The following is a 19,182-nucleotide window of genomic DNA, read 5'->3' on the forward strand; positions in this document are numbered from 1 at the left end:
GATGTAATATTAGAAATAATTAGAGTCAGGAGGAGGCTGTCATGCTTTCTCTAAGGGTTTCGCATAAGAACTATAGATTCATGACCCCTGGCTTGCCCAGGGAACTCTTGTAGAATGTGATAGTCCTTCAACAGGTTTCTCTTCTGTCCAACCAGAGCACAATTAATAGCCATTTCTTGTATGAGGGTAGATAGGAAAGGGAAGGGAGGTATAGCAGTAAAGATATAGGTAGGAGCCAATTAAAAAGCAGGTTTCTATTTCCTTAGCTACAAAATCACCAGGGAAGGGCAGGAGAAGTTAGAGTTTCTTGATATCTGTCAAGTGTTTAAATTGGTTAAGAGCAGAGGTATACTTGCAGCCTCAGGGTATGAGACAGTGAAATGAAGCTCTCAGGTGTTGTCTTTAAGCTGTCTGTCCGTTCATTCGGCAAACATGTGTTGAGCTCTTGCTAGGTTTTGGGGTTACGGTGGCTTAGACAATAGTTTCTGCTCTCAAGGAACTCCCAAAAGGTTTGAGTGGCTGGATACAGATTAACATGGCAAACCTTTGTCACATAGATGGAGATGGGGGGGAGTAGGAAATCAGGAGACGGTTCTTACAGGAAAGTGACATGTAAGCAATGCCTTGAAAAATATGTATAAATTTGAAAAGCAAGAAAGAAGAGAAGAGTATTCCGGGAAAAGAGACATTACAACATAGACACAAATCTGAGAAAGAACATCACACGCTTTGAGTGGTGGAAAGTTTAGCATGGCTAGCTCATAGGGCAGATGGCAAGAAGTTATATCAGGTTGGAGATACTGGGGCCAAATGATCAGGGGCTTTGTATAATAGACTGAAAAAGCTTGAATCATATTGCATGCACACCGATCAGTCAAAAGGGATTAGTATGAACAGGATTCATTTTTTTTTTTTAAGATCTTATTTTTAGGGGCACCTGGGTGGCATAGTCGGTTGAGCGTCTGACTCTTGGTTTCAGCTCAGGTCGTGATCTCAAGGTCATGAGACTGAGCCTCCCGTCAGGCTCCACACTCGATGAAGAGCCTGCTTTAAGAATTTCCCTCTCCTTCTGCCCTTCCTCCCAATGCACACACACTCTCTCTCTGTCTAAAAAATAAATAAGTCTTTTAAAAAAGATTCTATTTTTGAGTAACCTTTACAGCCAATGTGGGCCTCCGACTTACAACCCTGAGTTCAAGAGTCACATGCTCTACCTACTGAGCCAGCCAGACACCCCAAACAGGATTACTTTTTAGAGAAAATAATTTTTAGCACTGTGGATATTACATTAATGTAGGGCAAGGCTAATGGCAGGTCTCCATTGTTGTTTTTGTCCAGATGAGAGATGTGGATTGCCTGAACTGGGGCAGGAGATAGGGGTAGGGGTCCATAGTAGAGAGAAATTTCTGAGACTAAACTGATGAATTGGATGATTTGTTAGATATAGAGAGCTGCTGGAGGAAGGTATTGGGAGATTGTATTAGGAGAAGTTGGTTTTATGATGGGGAAAGAAAGAAAAGAAAGTTGTATTTGACATATGAAATATTAGGTACCTGTGGGATATGATGTCTGACCATCAGTCAGTTGGGATTATGAATTTGGAGCTTCAGTGAAATAGGGGTTGGGAATGTTTGTGCGGCTGATCAATATATAACCTACAGTAGCTAATATAACTCAGGAATATTACGTAGAGTAAAAAGAGGACTAAAGTGAAACTTCGAAGGAAACCCAACATTGAAGGGGAGAGAAGATGAGGCAAGGCAAGTAAACTCTGGGATGAGAGCCTGGGTTCAGGTAGCAGCTCTGCCACTAAACTAGTGGGAACCAAAGCCAGGCCACCTTACTTTCTTATGCCTCCAATTTCTCTCTGCAAAATGGAGATGAGTACAGTACTTCGTACAATTGTTTGTTTGTTTTTAATTTGTTTGTTTGCTTGAGAGAGAGCGCACAAGCGGGAGGAGCGGAGGGAGCAGGAGAGAGAAACTCAAGCAGACTCTGCCCTGAGCACAGAGCCCGATGTGGGGCTTAATCTCACGACCCTGAGTCACAACCTGAGCTCAAACCAAGAGTCAGATGCTCAACTGACTGTGCCACCCGGGCGCCCCAATACTTCATGTAGTTGTAAGAATTTTAAAAGGTGAAACCTATAAAACAAAGTCCAGCATAGAATAAGAATTTATTTAATGGTCCCCATCTTTTAATTTTAGTATGAGGACAGTATGAGGAAAGAAATGAAGAAGTGCCAACCTTGCCCAAAAGTATCCTTTTAGAAAATAGTTTGATTGTTTAGCTAACATAATTGGGAAAACAGGTTCTTTCTATCTACATGCTTCCATAGAGGGACGCCACATTTCACCTTTTGTTTTACATTTTCTGAAGAGAATGTTGCACATTATTGATTTGCAGCCTTAGCATATTGCTAATGATGGGATTTTTTAAGTAGAAAGTCACTTACCTGTGCATTGGTTTGTTATGTCACTAGATACGAGATCAGAGATGATCATACCTTGAAGATTCGGAAAGTGATGGCTGGTGACATGGGGTCATACACTTGTGTTGCAGAAAATATGGTTGGAAAAGCTGAAGCATCAGCTACTTTGACTGTCCAAGGTAGGGTTTGTGATTGCTCTATCATATGAAGTATAATGTGGATATTAGAAGAAAATATGATTTATTCGAGTAGTTTACATGAAATATAGACTTCAAATAGTGCTATAAATATTTCATTCCAATATAATTTAGAGAAATTATCATTTTGCCTATGGGAGCTCTGTAAGTGTTTATTACAGGAAATTGCATCAAGTTGTTAAAATTATGGAGAGTTCTGTCTTGGTGAAGTAGAGGAGGAGAGTGTGCTTTAATCTCTGGGCCTTCAGACATAGAGCCCTTCTAATCTTTTAATTAAATGACAGCTATTACCATGAAAACTTTGTCTTTAAATGGAAAAAAATCTACCGGCCCTTCAGACTGTGCACTTTCAAGGGTCTGTACAATTCAGAACACCAAAATAAGAAAATTCCATTTCCCTCTAAAATGTACAATTCATCCACAGAGTAGGGACTTCCATCTTTTTTTTTTTATTCGTACAGTCCTGTGAAACAACAGACATTCAGCAAATATTCGTTGAATGAGTTAATTGCCTCTGCACTTCGCTAATTCTGATACAGATTAATTATCTGATGTTATATGAACCCAAACGGATGTCTCATTCTATGGCTACAAGTTTTTGAATGTCAGACTCCTGCAGAAATGGTTCTTTCACCTCCTTTGTATCCATTATCCAGATGTTTTTCATTTTCATAATCCCTTTTCCCCTTTCTTCATGATGTCACACCGATTATTTCTCACTATGGCTCATCTGAGAACTCTCTCATTTTTTTTTTTTTTTTTTGCTTTTTAGGGACAAATTCTTTATTGTGGAATTTCAGAGACAATGACCTTTGAAAAACATTTTGCTCATGAAAAAAAAACTCCCCTATTTTGACAAGTATATAGAGTACACAGGGATTTGGGTCCTAAACCACTTAGGTTGTTTCTGGGTCTGACATTAGCAACACTTGACACTGTCATCCTTTCTGAACAGTGTCTCCTCTAAGGCTATTATGAAGAAAAAGGTGGCTTTTGAGGAGTGCTTCTACTGTGGGCTTTCTATAAAAGAGCCTTGTGGGCTTTTTACAGTTTAAAAAAAAAAAAAGAAGAAAAAGAAGAATATTTTCTTTCTTTCTGTAAAGCCATTACGTCCCACTTTGGGGTTTTTAGCTCAACCTCATAAAAACAAAAGAAAAAAAAAAGAAAGAAAGAGAAGATCAAGAACAAACATTGAATTTCTAAGGCCTAGACTACTTCTCTTTAATCTAAGTTAGACCTGAACTCCATATAAGACTAAAACTGTAAGAAAAGGAAACCCCTTTACGTTTAGAGAAAGCGCAAATTTAAGAGATGTCAAATCCCAGTTCAAAAGCCCTCCAGAGGGAGTAAAAGGAGCCCAGACAAGACATGAAAAGGTGTGTCTGTCTTTAGGCAGTTGTGACAGGGAGGCTGATTGTCTATCACATTCGTCAAAGAGATATGTTTCACTTTATGTTTGAAGTCCTTTACTTTGCGAGTCTGATGCTTTTATTAATAACAGCCATTCCTCTGTGTCTACAGTGGACATTGAAATCAAAATAGAATTTCTTCCTACAATTTTATTTATTTTTTAATTTTTTTCCTTCAATTTTAAACTGAATCCAAAGCTAATTCAGCCTTAACTTTTCCATTTGAAATTTTTACTCCCTAAGCCTGAATTTCAATGGAAATTGGGTACAAATGATCAAATCTGGAAACTACCTTAAGATTTTAGAATTTTTTATTTCAACTGCATTGTGTTTTCCATAAATCTATGGAAGATCTGTATATTGGTGAGAAGGTATTCTTTTATCCAAATATTAAAATAAGATTTGCATTTTAATATCACTGTTAAAATATCTTTAATATTTTAGGATAATATGCATACTATGCCAAAGAAAGTAGCATGATTCCCAACTGCAGAAGATAACTAAGAAAAAAATATGAAAGTTTACAAACGAAACTTGAGAAGTTGTATTTTTTTTTCTTCATTTGAGATTGAATACAGAAAAATACTGCTTACTACAAGGAAAACTAATTTGAAATGAATCCTTTTGATAGCAGGAAACCATTATAATAAATTCAGTAGTGTATTAATTTCTGTATTTTATTTGTTTCATTTTTAAAAGGAAATATTGGAGTCAGAATGGGCTCAAATAATCTTCCTTTCCTTCACCCCTCATACAAAAAATACTTAGTTTTGGGAGTTGATGTTGGGCAACAACACTCTGTGCTCCAGGTAGAAGTTACTGGGAAAAAAAACACTCTTCAATGAGGGTAGGGTGCCCATTGGATTTTCATGCCCATTGGATTTTCATACCCAGTACAGACATAATTAGTTCTAATATTTAAAAAATAAACTTAATTTGAGAATCACTTCTTTCTTTCCATTTTTTTCCTTTGAAATCCCAATTCTGCTTTGTTGGAGACTCTACCTATACATTTTTCTTTCGATATTCCTTCTAAGGATTTTCTTACTTTTCATACTTGTGTAGTCTTCACAGTGCTCAGCATCATATGGGTCATAGAGTTGGCACATTATTTAATAAATACTTGTTACAATTTGAAATACGAATATGGATTCCAACCTTCTGCTTGATTGGTGAAAATATCATGGGGACATCCTAAGAGAAATTCAAGCAACTTCTGGTGGCTTTGATTCTGAATGCCAATAATTAGGTTCTGTTGGATCAAAGTTGAAGAGACTGCCATCTTATGACAGCTGCCTAGTGGTCTGTGTTTGAAAGGGACTAGAGCCAAACCTAGAACTAGGCAGAGTGTCCTAAACTTATCTGAAGTTTGTTATCTGAATGTATCTGAACTTATATTATCTATACTTATCTGAAATTTATTAAATATGCCGATTATCTGGGATGTCTCAACACAGAAATTTGTTTTTATTTTTGTTTTTGCTTCTGTTTTTTTTTTTTTAAGATTTTGTTTATTTATTTGAGAGAGAGAGAGAGAGAGAAAGCATGAGCAGAGAGAGGGGCAGAGGGAGAAGCAGACTCCCCACTGAGCAGGGAGCCTGATGTGGAGCTCGATACTAGAACCCTGAGATCATGACCTGAGCCAAAGGCAGACACCGACTGAGCCACCCAGGCGACCCTGTTTTTGTTTGTTTGTTTGTTTTGTTTTTAAAAAGTAAGCCCCATGCAGTCTCCACTCTCAGCGTGGAGTCTGCTTGAGATTCTCTCTCCATCTCCCTGTGCCCCCCGACTTGTGTGCACTCTCTTTCTCTCTCCAATAAATAAATAAATCTTTAAAAAAATAAAGTAAGAAGCCCCATACTCAATTCGCAACCCCAAGATCAATAGTCACATGCTCTACCGACTGATTGAACCAAGTGCCCCTTTATTTTTGATTTTTAACAAGCAAGTTCATGAATCCCTAGAGTGAGGACTTACTTGAACTGGTAGAAAAAGTAAAGGACTTTAAAATTTTTCTTTGGAGTTTGGGTATAATCAGAGCTGGAAGAAATGTACTACAGAGAATTGTGTAGCTAAGAGCATGGACGTTGGAGTCAGAATTTAGTTGAATCTTGTTTCTTGCATTGACTGACTGCGTGACCTAGAAAAGGTGATTTAAACTTCTTGAACCTCAGTTCAAGCCCCATGTGTAAAATGAGTATGGTAATACCAACCTCAGAGCTTATATTTATAAGGATTAAATTAAATTTTATATATTTAAAATTTTAACAAACTGTTACAGAGTAAATGTTTCATAACTAAGGAACATTATACTCATATTAGTGTTATTATTGATAGCTTTATTGCTTAATTTTAATAATTATTGGCTACTTAGTAAAAAAAAAAAATGGTACCAGTCAGATAATTCTAGACAGGGAGGTTTGTTCTTTGCTATTGTAAATGAGAAATGTGAACTACTAATATAGTCATGATAATTTATAATCCAAAAATTATTCAAAACTCTCCCTAAATATAAAGTTTTACATTTTCATTACAAAAGAAACTTTAGTGGCTTTTAGAGTAAATGTGTTGGGGGGGGTTGTGTGTGTGTGCTTCAGAGCTCTAGGGCTAGACTTACATTTTGCAAAATAACCACGTAAATTAATGAAAATAATGACCATTTGGGAATAGAAATGATCAAAAAGAGTACCTTTTATGTTCAGTGGAGTGTTACTGTTATGGAAGAACACTCAGCAGAGGGTATTTGACCTTAATTCTGATTCTGTTGCCTTGAAGAGTGGCTGCTTTGCAACCATTTTGATTCTCAGCACCTCAGGTCACCTTTCCTCAAAACAGGGTGTTTCCACGTAATTCTTTCTAAGACTGGTAAGATGATCCATGAGCAGATGTTCTCAAAAACTGTTTCTTCTCCTTTATGACCACTTGGAAGCTTCAATTAATCAGTCCAAGCCATGAAATATGAGGTCACACCCTGTTATTAGCGAGTAACTGCACTTCTAAAACCTGTACCACTCACATATCACACGTGACATTGGATGACTTCTTGAGCAGCCAAACACAAAGCCATTGAGCCAAATCAAAATACTGATTATTTGTAACACAGATTTTATTTAACTCTGAAAAGAGGCAAATTTTAATAAAATTTGGCAATGTTAAGAAGTTTTTGATGAAAAATATGTGCATCCTGGGCTCCGTAAATATTTAGGCAGTTCTTCAAAAAGACTATCCATAGTCCTGTAACTTGCATGTCAGTGTTGGGTAGCACCAAAACTGAATGAGACTCAAAGGCTCTGCACTTCTTTGACCTATTGAAAAATAATCAATGTCTATTACATGACCAATACAAAATGGTGAAATAATGTTGTTTGGAATGATTACAACAGAAACATCTTTCGGCTGAAACTCCCAGTTAACCTGAAAATTCAGTTAACGTAACTTAACATTAACATTATTAATGTAACTTAACATTATTCTCTGGAATAATTTTTTTTGAAGATTTTATTTATTTATTTATTTATTTATTTGAGAGACAGAGAGAGAGGGAGGGAGCAGAGAGGGCAGAGAGGGAGGGAGAGAATCTCAAGCAGAGTCTTCACTGAGCATGGAGCCTTACGTGGGGGGCTTGATCTCACAACCCTGAGATCATGGCCTGAGCTGAAACCAAGTATTGGATGCATAACGCAATGAGCCATCTAGTCGCCCTTCTCAGGAGCAATTTAAGTTTTGTTACTTATAAATTTAAACATCAGTGTTACTATATTTATAGTGGGTGTCTGCCCTTGTTTTCTCTGCATGTGTGTAACATCTCCAGACCTCCTCAAGAATTCTCTTTGTGAACCTAAAATACACATGAAAAATAAGCCATCTTTTTAATGTCATCTCAGTTTTGATTGATTACATTGTTATATTTGCACTTTAGTGTCTCAATTTGGCAAGCGATAGGATTGCTGGTTCTGTGTTGGGTAGGAATGAATTCTCTTCTGAACTTGCATTTTATATTGTCTAATGACCGCATCTTTTAAGGCACAAGATACGTAGTGTGGTATTTACAACCATTTTATAGGTCGTGACATACCTATAAAGTATGAAATCTAACCAGAACAAAATAGATGCAGAGAGGCTCCCTGCCAGGTTTTTAAACAGTGTGCCATTGAAAGTGCTAGAATTTATGCCTCTGCTTGGTGTTCTGAGAATGGTCACACGTTTGTTTCATAGTATTTTACTATCCTAATCTCAACCTATTAGGCCTTTATTAGATGTTTGCCAGGTGGACCTTGACGTTCTTCTTGGAATCACATGATAGCTAACTTAAATTTTTTACTGGTTTTTATTTGTGAACCAACTCATGGCTAATTTAAAAAGTGAAGGTTTTTGTTTTGGTTTGGTTTGGTTTGGTTTGGTTTGGTTGAAGTTTGGTGCATGGTGAATGCAGCTTCAAAGAATTAAATGAAAAATAAAGGAAGAAAAAGAATTTTATTTACTAACAGTATTAGTAACAAACCCTTTGAAATGAGTAATTATGCATTTATGATGACAGTCATGTTGACAGCTTTTTAAATCATTCCATTTTTGAGGACTGCTATCCAGAAGGAAAGATAGAGCATGAGGCCTCAGAGAGTTTAGTTTAAACTCTGAATTTCTCCCATTTCCCGGTCTATGCACTGCCTCTAAGAGTTGGTAGGATTCTTTGCTTCAGTGATCCTCATTGCTTAAACAAGGCAAACTTGAGGGCATTATTAATCTTTCTACTCCCTTTGCAACTTTACAGAGAAAGTGGCTATTATTACTGTCACAATTTTATTTCCAAAGTGAATTTGTGACTCTGTCACCAGAATGATCATGTTCCCGTCACTGTGTCTGTCACAGGAAACCAGACTGAAAACAGACTTCCGTACCCCAGCCATTCCCCAAGCCATCACATTTTATCTTTGCTGAGTTGAACCATTAAGAAAATCTAATCCCACTTTTGTTTGTCTGTCTTACAATAGGAACTAAAAAGACATTTAGTCCTCTCGTTTCCCTCAGCCCTGAGTGCTGGGCCAGTCCAACACAGGAAGCTGGACATTTAGATCTTAGTTCATACCTCACTGCACTCCTCTGCAGGCCACTCACAGAGACCAGTTATTCTTTGAAGCTCAAGACACAGTTGCTTTTCTGCCCTTTTAGCAACAGCTCTGTTAAAAGAAAAGGCAGATACCAAACATCTCTAAACCAGGTGATGCTCTGTTACCAGACGAGTGGGATTTCTGTGAAATCCCAGCTCTTTTCTGATAAATGCTTGTCCATTTTTCTTCCTTTGATGTCAAATTACTCCATTTTCTCAATTTCATCACCTGTTTTATTTTTTTAATTATAAAACATTGTATCATGAATGATGTTGCTATCTCTTTAAATTTATTATTGGCGTACAATAGGAATTGTTCAAATGAATCATCAAAAGGATGTGCATTCTCTTCTGTTCTGAAGAATTGTTATTTTGTCTGGTACTTCCCATAAGTATTTATGCCTACTATGCAATGAAGGAGCAGAGTGCTTCCTCATTAGGATTGATTAGCCACTGACAGCTTCTGGAAGGCTGAGCCTTAAAGTCTGAGATTGACGTGAGACCAAGGAGACACAAAGGCAGAAAAAAAAAGACGGGTGCTGTCTTTTGGCTGACTTAATTGCTGCTAATGGGATGTTTCCTAGAGCCTCTCTCCTTGCTGCTGGAGAACCACATGCTTCAAACAAGGAGCTTTGCTGAAATATCTCGGGCACTACAGTTTGTGATTCACCCCTATTTAATGTCCCAATGAACTAGGAGTTGAAGAGCAGTTATAACTTTCAGTGAAACAAGACGCAGCTGTCAGAGGCTTGTCGAAGCTTTTAGGTTTCTACAGACCCGGAGTATGAATATTAATTCACAGGAAGTGATAGCGATGCAGTGAACGTGGGAGGAGTGTGGAGTGTAGGAGGCAGATGCTGAGTTCTCTCCTATTCTCTGCATCAGTGGAAAGCAGGGTAACCCACAAACACACACCAGTACACAGCCTGGGTGGTGGGGCTCATGCTTTACTCTTGCACTTCTCCCAGGTCAACCGTCACAAAATCCTACTTATTTTTGCCTTTTAAATATTTCTCAACCCTCCCCCACCTCTCTTACCCTTGCCTCACTGCTTTCATCAGGCCTTTGTCGTCTGTCAATCTGCCTCTATCTTGTCCGATAGAACCAGTTCTCCACGCAACGGGTTCAGCTCCCTAAAGCACGAATCTGAACATCTTACCCCATCTCTCCAGGGTAAGATCTAGAATACTCAACAGTGCTCCTCCTGGCCACTCGGTCCCCTCTCACTACTCCCTTCAGTGCAGTACCACTGTATTGTTTATATATATTTTCTTCATGCACATCCCACCATGTTGCTTACCTCTGGGCTTTTCTTAATGTTGGTCCCTTGGTCTAAAATGCCCCATCCCCCACCTGCCCTATCTTCTACTTGCTAATTATGCCTTCTGAGACTCAGCTCAGGTGAGCGTCCTCAAGGAAGCTTGGCACACTGTCCTCACCCAAGCACAGGTTGGGGATTCCCCCATTCATGTACCTTGTTGGATGCTATTTACTGCCCTTACTGCATTTTAATGTCTGCCCCACTTGCCTCTGAGTTCCTTAGAGGAGCACTTTGTTTGCTTTGCCTTCTCCGTGTTTGGGGCACATCCTTGGCGCCCAGGTAACATCTTCTGTGTGGACGAATCAGGGGCTGCCCTGATACATACTGGCTGTGGGATCCCGGGCAAGTCCCTCAACTTGTCTGGGTTTCAGTGTTCTCATCTGTTGAAAAATAAATGCATGTGTCATGTAAACATCAGTGAGCTGGTAGGAAATCGAATAAGATAATTAACTCAATATTTATATTCTCATAAAAGTGGTTTGAGGATTATGAAGTGCCTATGCAAGAGCATTGGTCATTATGATTATTTTTCTCGTCAGCTCCTTCCAAAACGATTAAAAATTCATCAGATTCTCAGTGGTATTTATTTTGTCCATAGAGATTTGAATGTTTTGGTCGCTGATTAACGTAGTTTGGTCAGTGTTTCCTTTTTCTCCAAAGGTAACTTTCTATGGCTCCTTAATATTGAGATCTGTCTTTAAAAATTGGTCCTTAATATTTCTTTGGAAAGTCTTTTAGGGAGACTTCTTTTTGTTTTCCTGCTACTATTAGGAAACAGTCCATAGAGTAGAATTAATAGCACATTCTTTTCTGGCAGACTCACTTGGATTAAATGCTGAATGTTAAGCTATTAAATCTTCGATTCTCAGTTTTCTTATTAGTAAAATGGGGGTGAAATAGCTCCCTCACAGGATTGCCGTGGGTATTGAATGAGCTAATCAATATGAAATGCTGAACACATTGTGTGAGCATTAAAAAAATGCTCAATAAAAGTAGAAGGAATGAAGGTGATATGAAGAAGGAGGATGAGGCGTTCACTTCAGTGATATACCTTTATATGTGTCAGAATCAAAAATCCACGTAGCTTCAGTGCTCTTAGCTGCCCCTCACTAGCTCTGAAAGGCTTAAGCTCTGAGTCATGTGTGCATCTCCTAAAATATTTTACATAGTCACGTAATAAACACTTTTCAATAAACAATGATATCAAAGCTTCTATAATTGTGGTTAAAAATTGTTAATTTGAGGGGATGTCTGGGTGGCTCAGTTAGTTAACATCTGAGTCATGATTTCAGCTCAGGTCATGATCTCATGGGTTGTGAGATCGAATCCCGCATCGCATTGGGCTCTGGGCTCACCAGGAAGCCTGCTTGGGATTCTCTCTTTCCCTCTGCCCCTCTCCCATCTCCCACTGTCTCTCTGTGTCTCTCTTTCTCCCTCACTCCCTCTAAAATAAATAAATAAATCTTTAAAAGATGTTAATTTTTATTCTAGTTGCTTTAGGCAGCAATGGACCAGTGAAGTATAATACAAAAAAATTCTATATTTTGTTAAAAATACTTTCTGTTTGTAGTAATTATGTATACTTGATAAGTATTTGAGACCCAAATAATTAGTTTGGCTTTTTTCTGTTAAACAGCTCCATAATTAAACATGATACCCTTAGATCTTTAAACATAGTTATTATCACTCCTGGTATGTTCAATGCTGCTGAATTTCCTGATAGAACAGATAATATTGAAAACCTTCACTATTCCTTCCATAAATATCATCTGTATATTGGAATAATTAAATCAACTAGATTTTAAAAATTGGATAAATGGTCTCCACTAACAACTTCCGTATGATTTGTAACTATGATAATCTTGATAATAGATCCGAAGCCCTAACCCATTAAAGGAAAGGCGTCTTTGTGGGCACCTGTGCAGTTCACCGTTTTCTGAGATGCAAAATAACAACTTTGAAGATAACCAAACCACATGTTACTCTCACACAATGCAACATACTGTGTGTATGGGACATTTTTTTAATGGACCAGTAGATAATTATTGCAGAATGTAAAATTAAAACGTAGGTAAAAGTAAAGCAATATAGCTTTCTGTGGATTTTACTGCCAGTAGTAGGGTATAAACTTTAATAAACTTGCATTCAAAAACAAACTCTGGGGGAAAAGGCCTATTTTGTAAATTTGTGGTTTCCTTAAATAGGGTTCACTATGTTTAGCTTTCTATCAGCATACAAGATCTTTGTGCAAGAGTCATATGACTCTTCAGAGCTCCTATGATATCTAGGCATAAAAGAAGTAATGAGAGAAAAAACTGGCCCTTCAGTCCTGAATTTCCCTTCTTTGAAGTAGACTTCATTTAAATCATTCGTTGGAACAGTTTGCTTAAATTGCTGATTTCAGAAAACCTGGCAACATAATAGTACATTGTTTCTGACCATTAACGTGGTTATTTGAGTCAAAGCCAAAGCTAACAGTGTCAGGGGGGCTTTTTGCAGGTTCAAGTTCGGTTTACGATAACCCAAGATCCTGGTTAAGAACTGTGAGTTCATCAACATTTTGATGAAACACATATTATAAGACCCCCAAAGCTTTACTTGATGACTTTGAGAACCTTGATATGTGTGTGCCGTGTTTGCCAGACTCTGACAAGGGATAGCAGCCTGGTTCTTTGGGGAATGATTCTTCATGCCATAGGGTAATAATCCACGGAGGGCCAGAAAAATCAGTGGTACCATAGTAAATAGTACATCAAGGCTGGGGGAACATTGTGTGTGTGTGTGTGACACACACGTATATAAAGCACATACATCATTATACAACATATATATAAAACACACACACATTACAATGTTATATTTATTTACCATCTCCTGTATATATGTATCTTCTTTTTACTGCTTAAGTCAAAAGTCTTACTCAAAATGCCTCCCTTAGAGGATTTGTCATGGTATTTTTGTGATTTGTTGTTGTTGTTTATTTTGTAGTTAAAATAATGATTTAAAAAAAAAAACTATCAAAGATTTGAGGGGCTGATGAGGAAGAGAGATTTGCGATTATAAAACGCAATCCCAAGAAAGACAATGTGTGAGTGGAGACTTTTAAAGAATCAGTATTGCCCGCTGAGCTCTTTGTGAACAGGCTGAAAGTAAAATGCCATCACCAAGAGGTTTAATGAAGTCCCACTACAGAATTTAACAAGAGAGTGATTTGTGAGAATGGCTTCCTTTCCTAACTGTCCTGATCCAGTGGCGTAAATAGGATGCCGAACTCCACTCCTGCTGGTTTTTTTATGCTGTTGGATTTGATTGAGACCTAGCAGCATTATGGCCTATGATCCCCCCCCCTTTTCTTTTTTTTCTTTCTTTTTTTTTTGGTAGGAAGGATAAAGTAAAGAACTTCTTGTGTTCTCATAGCCTTTCAGAAATAGCCATTTTAACCCTAATGACTGTTGAAGATGTGACATCCTCTTAGATTTCTTTTATTTACTCATGAAGATTTTGGATTACATTCCGTTATTTCAAACAAAGTGATATAAAATCTTAAACATTAACCTAAAGGGAAAGCAGTCACCGCATGGCCTTCCTACGGAGAGTTTGAAACACTGTCTTAAGGTGCGTGCCAAGCGAGTATTTGAGGAAATAAGTACAGCAGTCAGATTCAAGAAATAATTGATACGTAAGATGATTCTGTGACAAATAATGACACAGCACCACACTGGTAAATAGCACATCGTGGACCTTTCATTATCTTCTGAGCTTTCCCGTGATTTATTCATCTCCGTATCCATTGGTGAGGTGGACTCGTCACCCAGTTATATAGATATAAAACTTAGCAACTCTCTTTAGCAACCTACATTCTGACATAATGGCATCAATTTGGAAAAATGTAATAGAGTTTGTGTGAATCTATACCATTTGAACTGCTCACCCTGAGAATGAAATTTAGAGAAATAGTTTTTTGCTCAGTCATTGAAGAGTAGCTCATTTTACAACGTTAGATTCATTGCAAACAATCTCACCTAACTTTAAGACATGGAATTATTGTGTGATATTGTGTATGATACTGTGTATCATTTAATGTTAAGTAATTAACTGTAAGTCAGTTTATATTGATATATTCTGTTTTAGCTAGAGCTATTAGGACATAAAATGATTGCGATTCTTGTTTAAAAGAGAATAATCATATAAAGAAGAACTGTAGACTATTTGACATTAGGGCACCTTTTTTAAACATGATGAACCCAGTGATAAATTAAATATGCGAGATAATTGAAAATTTGACTTTTTATGCATTTGTATATACTGATTTTTTATTATTTGCTATCACATTAAATATCTTCTAGGAATACACAGTGTTAATTATGCTGAACAATCTTCATTCTTGTAGATTCACAAATCATTTTAACATATTCCAAACATCAGGGTCATCATTAGAATCATTACATTTACCATTATGTGGCAGCTGGAGTCCTTTAAATCTTATTTCAATAATTTGAATATACAATAGGCTTCCTTTTGTTTTATTGTTTTAAGGATTTGTATAAATTGGAAGTTATTACTTTATAATATCACGCCCGGAATTTGCAAAACTGATTAAAATACCATGAGCACTTTAATTTGCTTTTAAACTATTATTCTCAGGACTTGATAAATAATGTGCCAGTATAAACACACCTGTAGAAAATACTAAAATAGGTATAAGACAAAATACAGCTGAGTAATTGCTTTATAACAGATTTATGAGGGTAGGAAAATCCATAAATGGTTGTTAAAGAGAACTTTAGCTGTAGGACATTTATTTTGTGTGGTCAGTGTTACTAGGAGAGAATTTAGAGCATTGCACAATTAAAACTGATAGATATGGCCATTTTACAAAGGTGCTTTTAAAGTTAACTTTGTGGATGGTGGAATAGCCATTTCAGTGTAACGTTAGGTCATTAGTAAAGAGATGAGTTGTCCTCTTAGGTTTTTCCTTATGCTTTTTATTCCCCTAAAAAGTACTAAATTACTAAATATAATTGATAGCAAGTAATTTTGGCCCCATTTTAAGTTTCTTGGGAATAAATGTTATATATATAAATAATATATTAATAATATATATAATAATATATTATATAATTTCTGTGCCAGATTGAAGAGATTTTGGATGTTAGACGTGGATGGAGAATTAGAAATCATTTATTTCAGCTCCATTTTGCAGAGAAGGAGACTGAGGTCAGAGATGTCTTGATATCCTATAGCAAACTGTTTGTGTGCATTTGATGCTTGACTACATACATTGACATGTATAGTAGTTGTCCTAAAAGACTGCATCACATTACTTTTCAGAGCTGGTATTGGCTGCTTTAACATTGTTTTTCCATGAGAATGTAAAATATAACATGATTTGTTTCCTCCTCCAACCTTTTTATATGTATGAACCCTGCTCACATATAAGAGTAATTATATATCCATGTTAATTTAATATACTAATACATGGATTTTTCATTTAAATAATTTTGAACTGAAGGGAAATTGACATATGACACAGCAGTGTCAGTGTACAACATGATGATTTGATATTTGTCTATACTGCAAAACAATCACGATGAGAAGTCCAAATAACATCTGTCACCGTACATAATGGCATATGTTTATTGTTATTATTAATACATAATTTTTTCTTCTAATGTTGATTTTTAAGATTTACTCTTTTAGCAACTTTTACCTATGCAGTATTATTAACTATTATTGCCATGCTATACATTACAGTCCTATGACTTATTTATCTTATGGAAATTTAGACCTTTTGACCCCCCATCACCTTTTCTTACTACCCCTTCCCCCTGCCTCAGGCAAACACCAAGCTATTCTGTGTGTCTATGAGCTTGGTATTTTTTGTTGCATGTTTGCTTTAAATTCCACATATAAGTAAGATCATAGAATATTTGTCTTGTTCTCTCTGACTTATTTCACTTAGCATAAAGCACTCAAGTTCCATCCATGGTGTCTCACATGGCAGGATATCCTTCCCTTTTTTTATGGCTGAATAATACTCTATTGTGTATATACCACAATTTATCTATTCATCTTGGTCACTTAGGTTCTTTGCATATCGTGGCCACTGTAAATAATGCTGCCAATGAACACGGGGATTCATATATATTTTCGAATTAGTGTTTTTGTTTTCTTTGGGTAAATGCCCAGAAGTGAAATTGCTGGATCGTGGGTAGTTCTACTTTTAATTTTTTGAGGAGCCTCCATACTGTTTTCCACAGTGGCTGCACCAATTTACATTCCCACCAACAGTGCCCAAGGGTTCCCTTTTCTTTTTTTTTTTTTTTTTTAAAGATTTTATTTATTTATGTGACAGAGAGACAGCCAGCGAGAGAGGGAACACAAGCAGGGGGAGTGGGAGAGGAAGAAGCAGGCTCATAGCGGAGGAGCCTGATGTGGGGCTCGATCCCAGAACACCGGGGTCACGCCCTGAGCCGAAGGCAGACGCTTTTTAATGACTGCGCTACCCAGGCGTCCCAAGGGTTCCCTTTTCTTTACATCCTTGCCAACACTTGTTATTTCTTGTCTTTTTGATAATAGCCATTTTAACAGGATGAGGTGATATCTCATTGTGACTTGGATTTGCATTTCCTTGATGATGAGTGATGTTGAGTATCTTTTCAGGTGTCTGTTTGCCATCTGTAGGTCTTCTTTTGAAACTTCTGCCCATTTTTTAATCAGATTTTTTCTATTAAGTTGTATAAATTCCTTATATATTTTAGAAATTAACCCCTTATCAGGTATATGATTTGCAAATATTCCCCTCCCCCCTTCAGTAGTTGCCTTTTCATGTTTTGATAATTTCCTTTGTAAATAATTTCTATCAAAAGCTGTTTGGTTTAGGTCATAGGGCCAAAACAGAACCAAAATTACATTGGAATAAGGTTTATTAACCCTTTTACCACAGAAGTCATAACATGTAGTAAAAAGAGGAAGGATTTTAAGGGCTGGACAGACCTGAATTTCAATCCTCTATTTCTTACCTGATGTATGACCTTAAGAAAGTTACTTAATCTTAAAAAAAAGAAGAAGAAGAAAAGAAAGTTACTTAGTCTTCACTTTCCTCCGTTTTCATATTGGCATATTGAACACTTTCCTACAGAGTTGCTGGGAGGGTTTCTAGTGTATGAACTGACACATAGTTCGCTAACACTGATGGCTCTGTATTTAACTGAGCTGTAGAAAGTTTATGTGATTTATGCAGGATAGACCTGATTAATTCTGGAGAGGATCTTGATCGGGTCAGTTGAGTAATTGTATCCTTATTCCATCATGTACCTCAACTCTAGACCCTTTACAAAATATGCCTTTGGAAGGTCGGCTTCCAGATTTTCAAATAAACAAGTTCTTGAGCAATTTCGATACACAAAACAGTATGCTGGGTGCTATAAGGATGCCCAGATAACTAAGACTTGGATCCTGCGTTCCTGAGCTGATCACAGCTAGTGAAGAAGAGAGATGGACACAAATGGTAGCAGTATTAGCAGAATGTGAAAAGTGGATTTGTAAAGACATAGCTATTCCAGGGAGGGCGAAAGGACTTTCAGATGCACAATGGGAACGTGATTGTCATTTGTTTACTCTTTCAACAGATATTTACAATGTAAGTAATATTCTCAACCTGGTAAATTCTGGAGAAAGAGTGGCAAAGAAAATAATTAAATCCTTACCCTCATGGAGCTTATAGGCTAGCTTGGGAGATAGACATTTATAGAATAATTATGTAAATGTGTAATTTTTTAAGCTATCAGGAGTCCTGTGGGAGAAAAAATTAGGTTGCTATGAGAATATATGGCATTTCAGATAAGATTTAGTATCAGATTTAGAGGGAGTTCCTTGGAGATCGGTTTTTTGAGCTGAGAGCTTAGGTAAGTAGGAATTAACTAGGTGAAGCATGGGCAGGGCTGGGGGGATCCCTTAGATACATCATAAACAGAACCAAAGGTAAGATGATGCGTGGTAAACTCAAGGACACAACGAAGTCTTCTGGGGCGAAGTTAGGGAGGTGAAAGGGGACAGATGATCTGAGAAGACACTGAAGAGCAGTGGCCATGGTAAGGATTTTGCTCTCTATTTGAAGAGCAGTGGAACCATACTGAAGGATTTTAAGCAAAAACATATTACAGTCAGGTTAGTTTACTTTGGTTTTGTTTTTAAATGTTCTGGCCACATTGTGAGATTGGATTGGAAAAAAGCAAAACAGTAGTTCAGCTGAGCACTGTTGGATCCCTTGGGCCAAAGTGGTGGCAGTAGAGCCAGAAAGAGGGAAATGAAATGCACGAGGAGTTCGGAAATAAAAACTATGACATTTGGTAATGAATTGTACATCTCAAGGAGGAGGGAGAAAAGAGAGCCAGGTTTCTGGCTTTCTAAATTGATTTAGGGAATATTAACATCAAAATTATGATCCTGAGGTCCTGTGTCAGGTGGCACACACGTGGTCATAGATTGCCAGGTAGTTGCATTTCAGTTTCAGGCTCTTTAGTAGGCAGATAACTAAGTTGCACCACTTCATAAGTGCTTTCCGAACGGGCGCCTGGGTGGCTTAGTTCATTCAGTGTCTGCCTTTGGCTCAGATCATGATCTCAGGGTCCTGGGTTCCAGCCCCACTTCGGGATTCCTCCTCAGCCGGGAGTCTGCTTCTCTCGTGTTCTTTCCCTCTACCCCTTCCCCTGCTCACA

At 37.4% G+C, this 19,182-nt stretch overlaps 1 protein-coding gene across 1 annotated transcript in view; it reads left to right on the plus strand.

Moving 5' to 3' along the window:
* ROBO1 (roundabout guidance receptor 1) overlaps positions 1-19,182 on the plus strand; it is a 764,830-nt gene that overhangs the window by 654,559 nt on the left and 91,089 nt on the right. The window contains exon 7 of the mRNA XM_087861719.1: positions 2,483-2,610. Within this exon, the coding sequence (XP_087717845.1) occupies positions 2,483-2,610 (128 nt within the window). The remainder of the gene's footprint in view (positions 1-2,482; positions 2,611-19,182) is intronic.

Source organism: Ursus americanus, chromosome 4 (assembly GCF_024610735.1).
Source record: "Ursus americanus isolate L20-20 chromosome 4, mUrsAme1.1.p, whole genome shotgun sequence".
Classification (NCBI taxonomy): Eukaryota; Metazoa; Chordata; class Mammalia; order Carnivora; family Ursidae; genus Ursus; species Ursus americanus.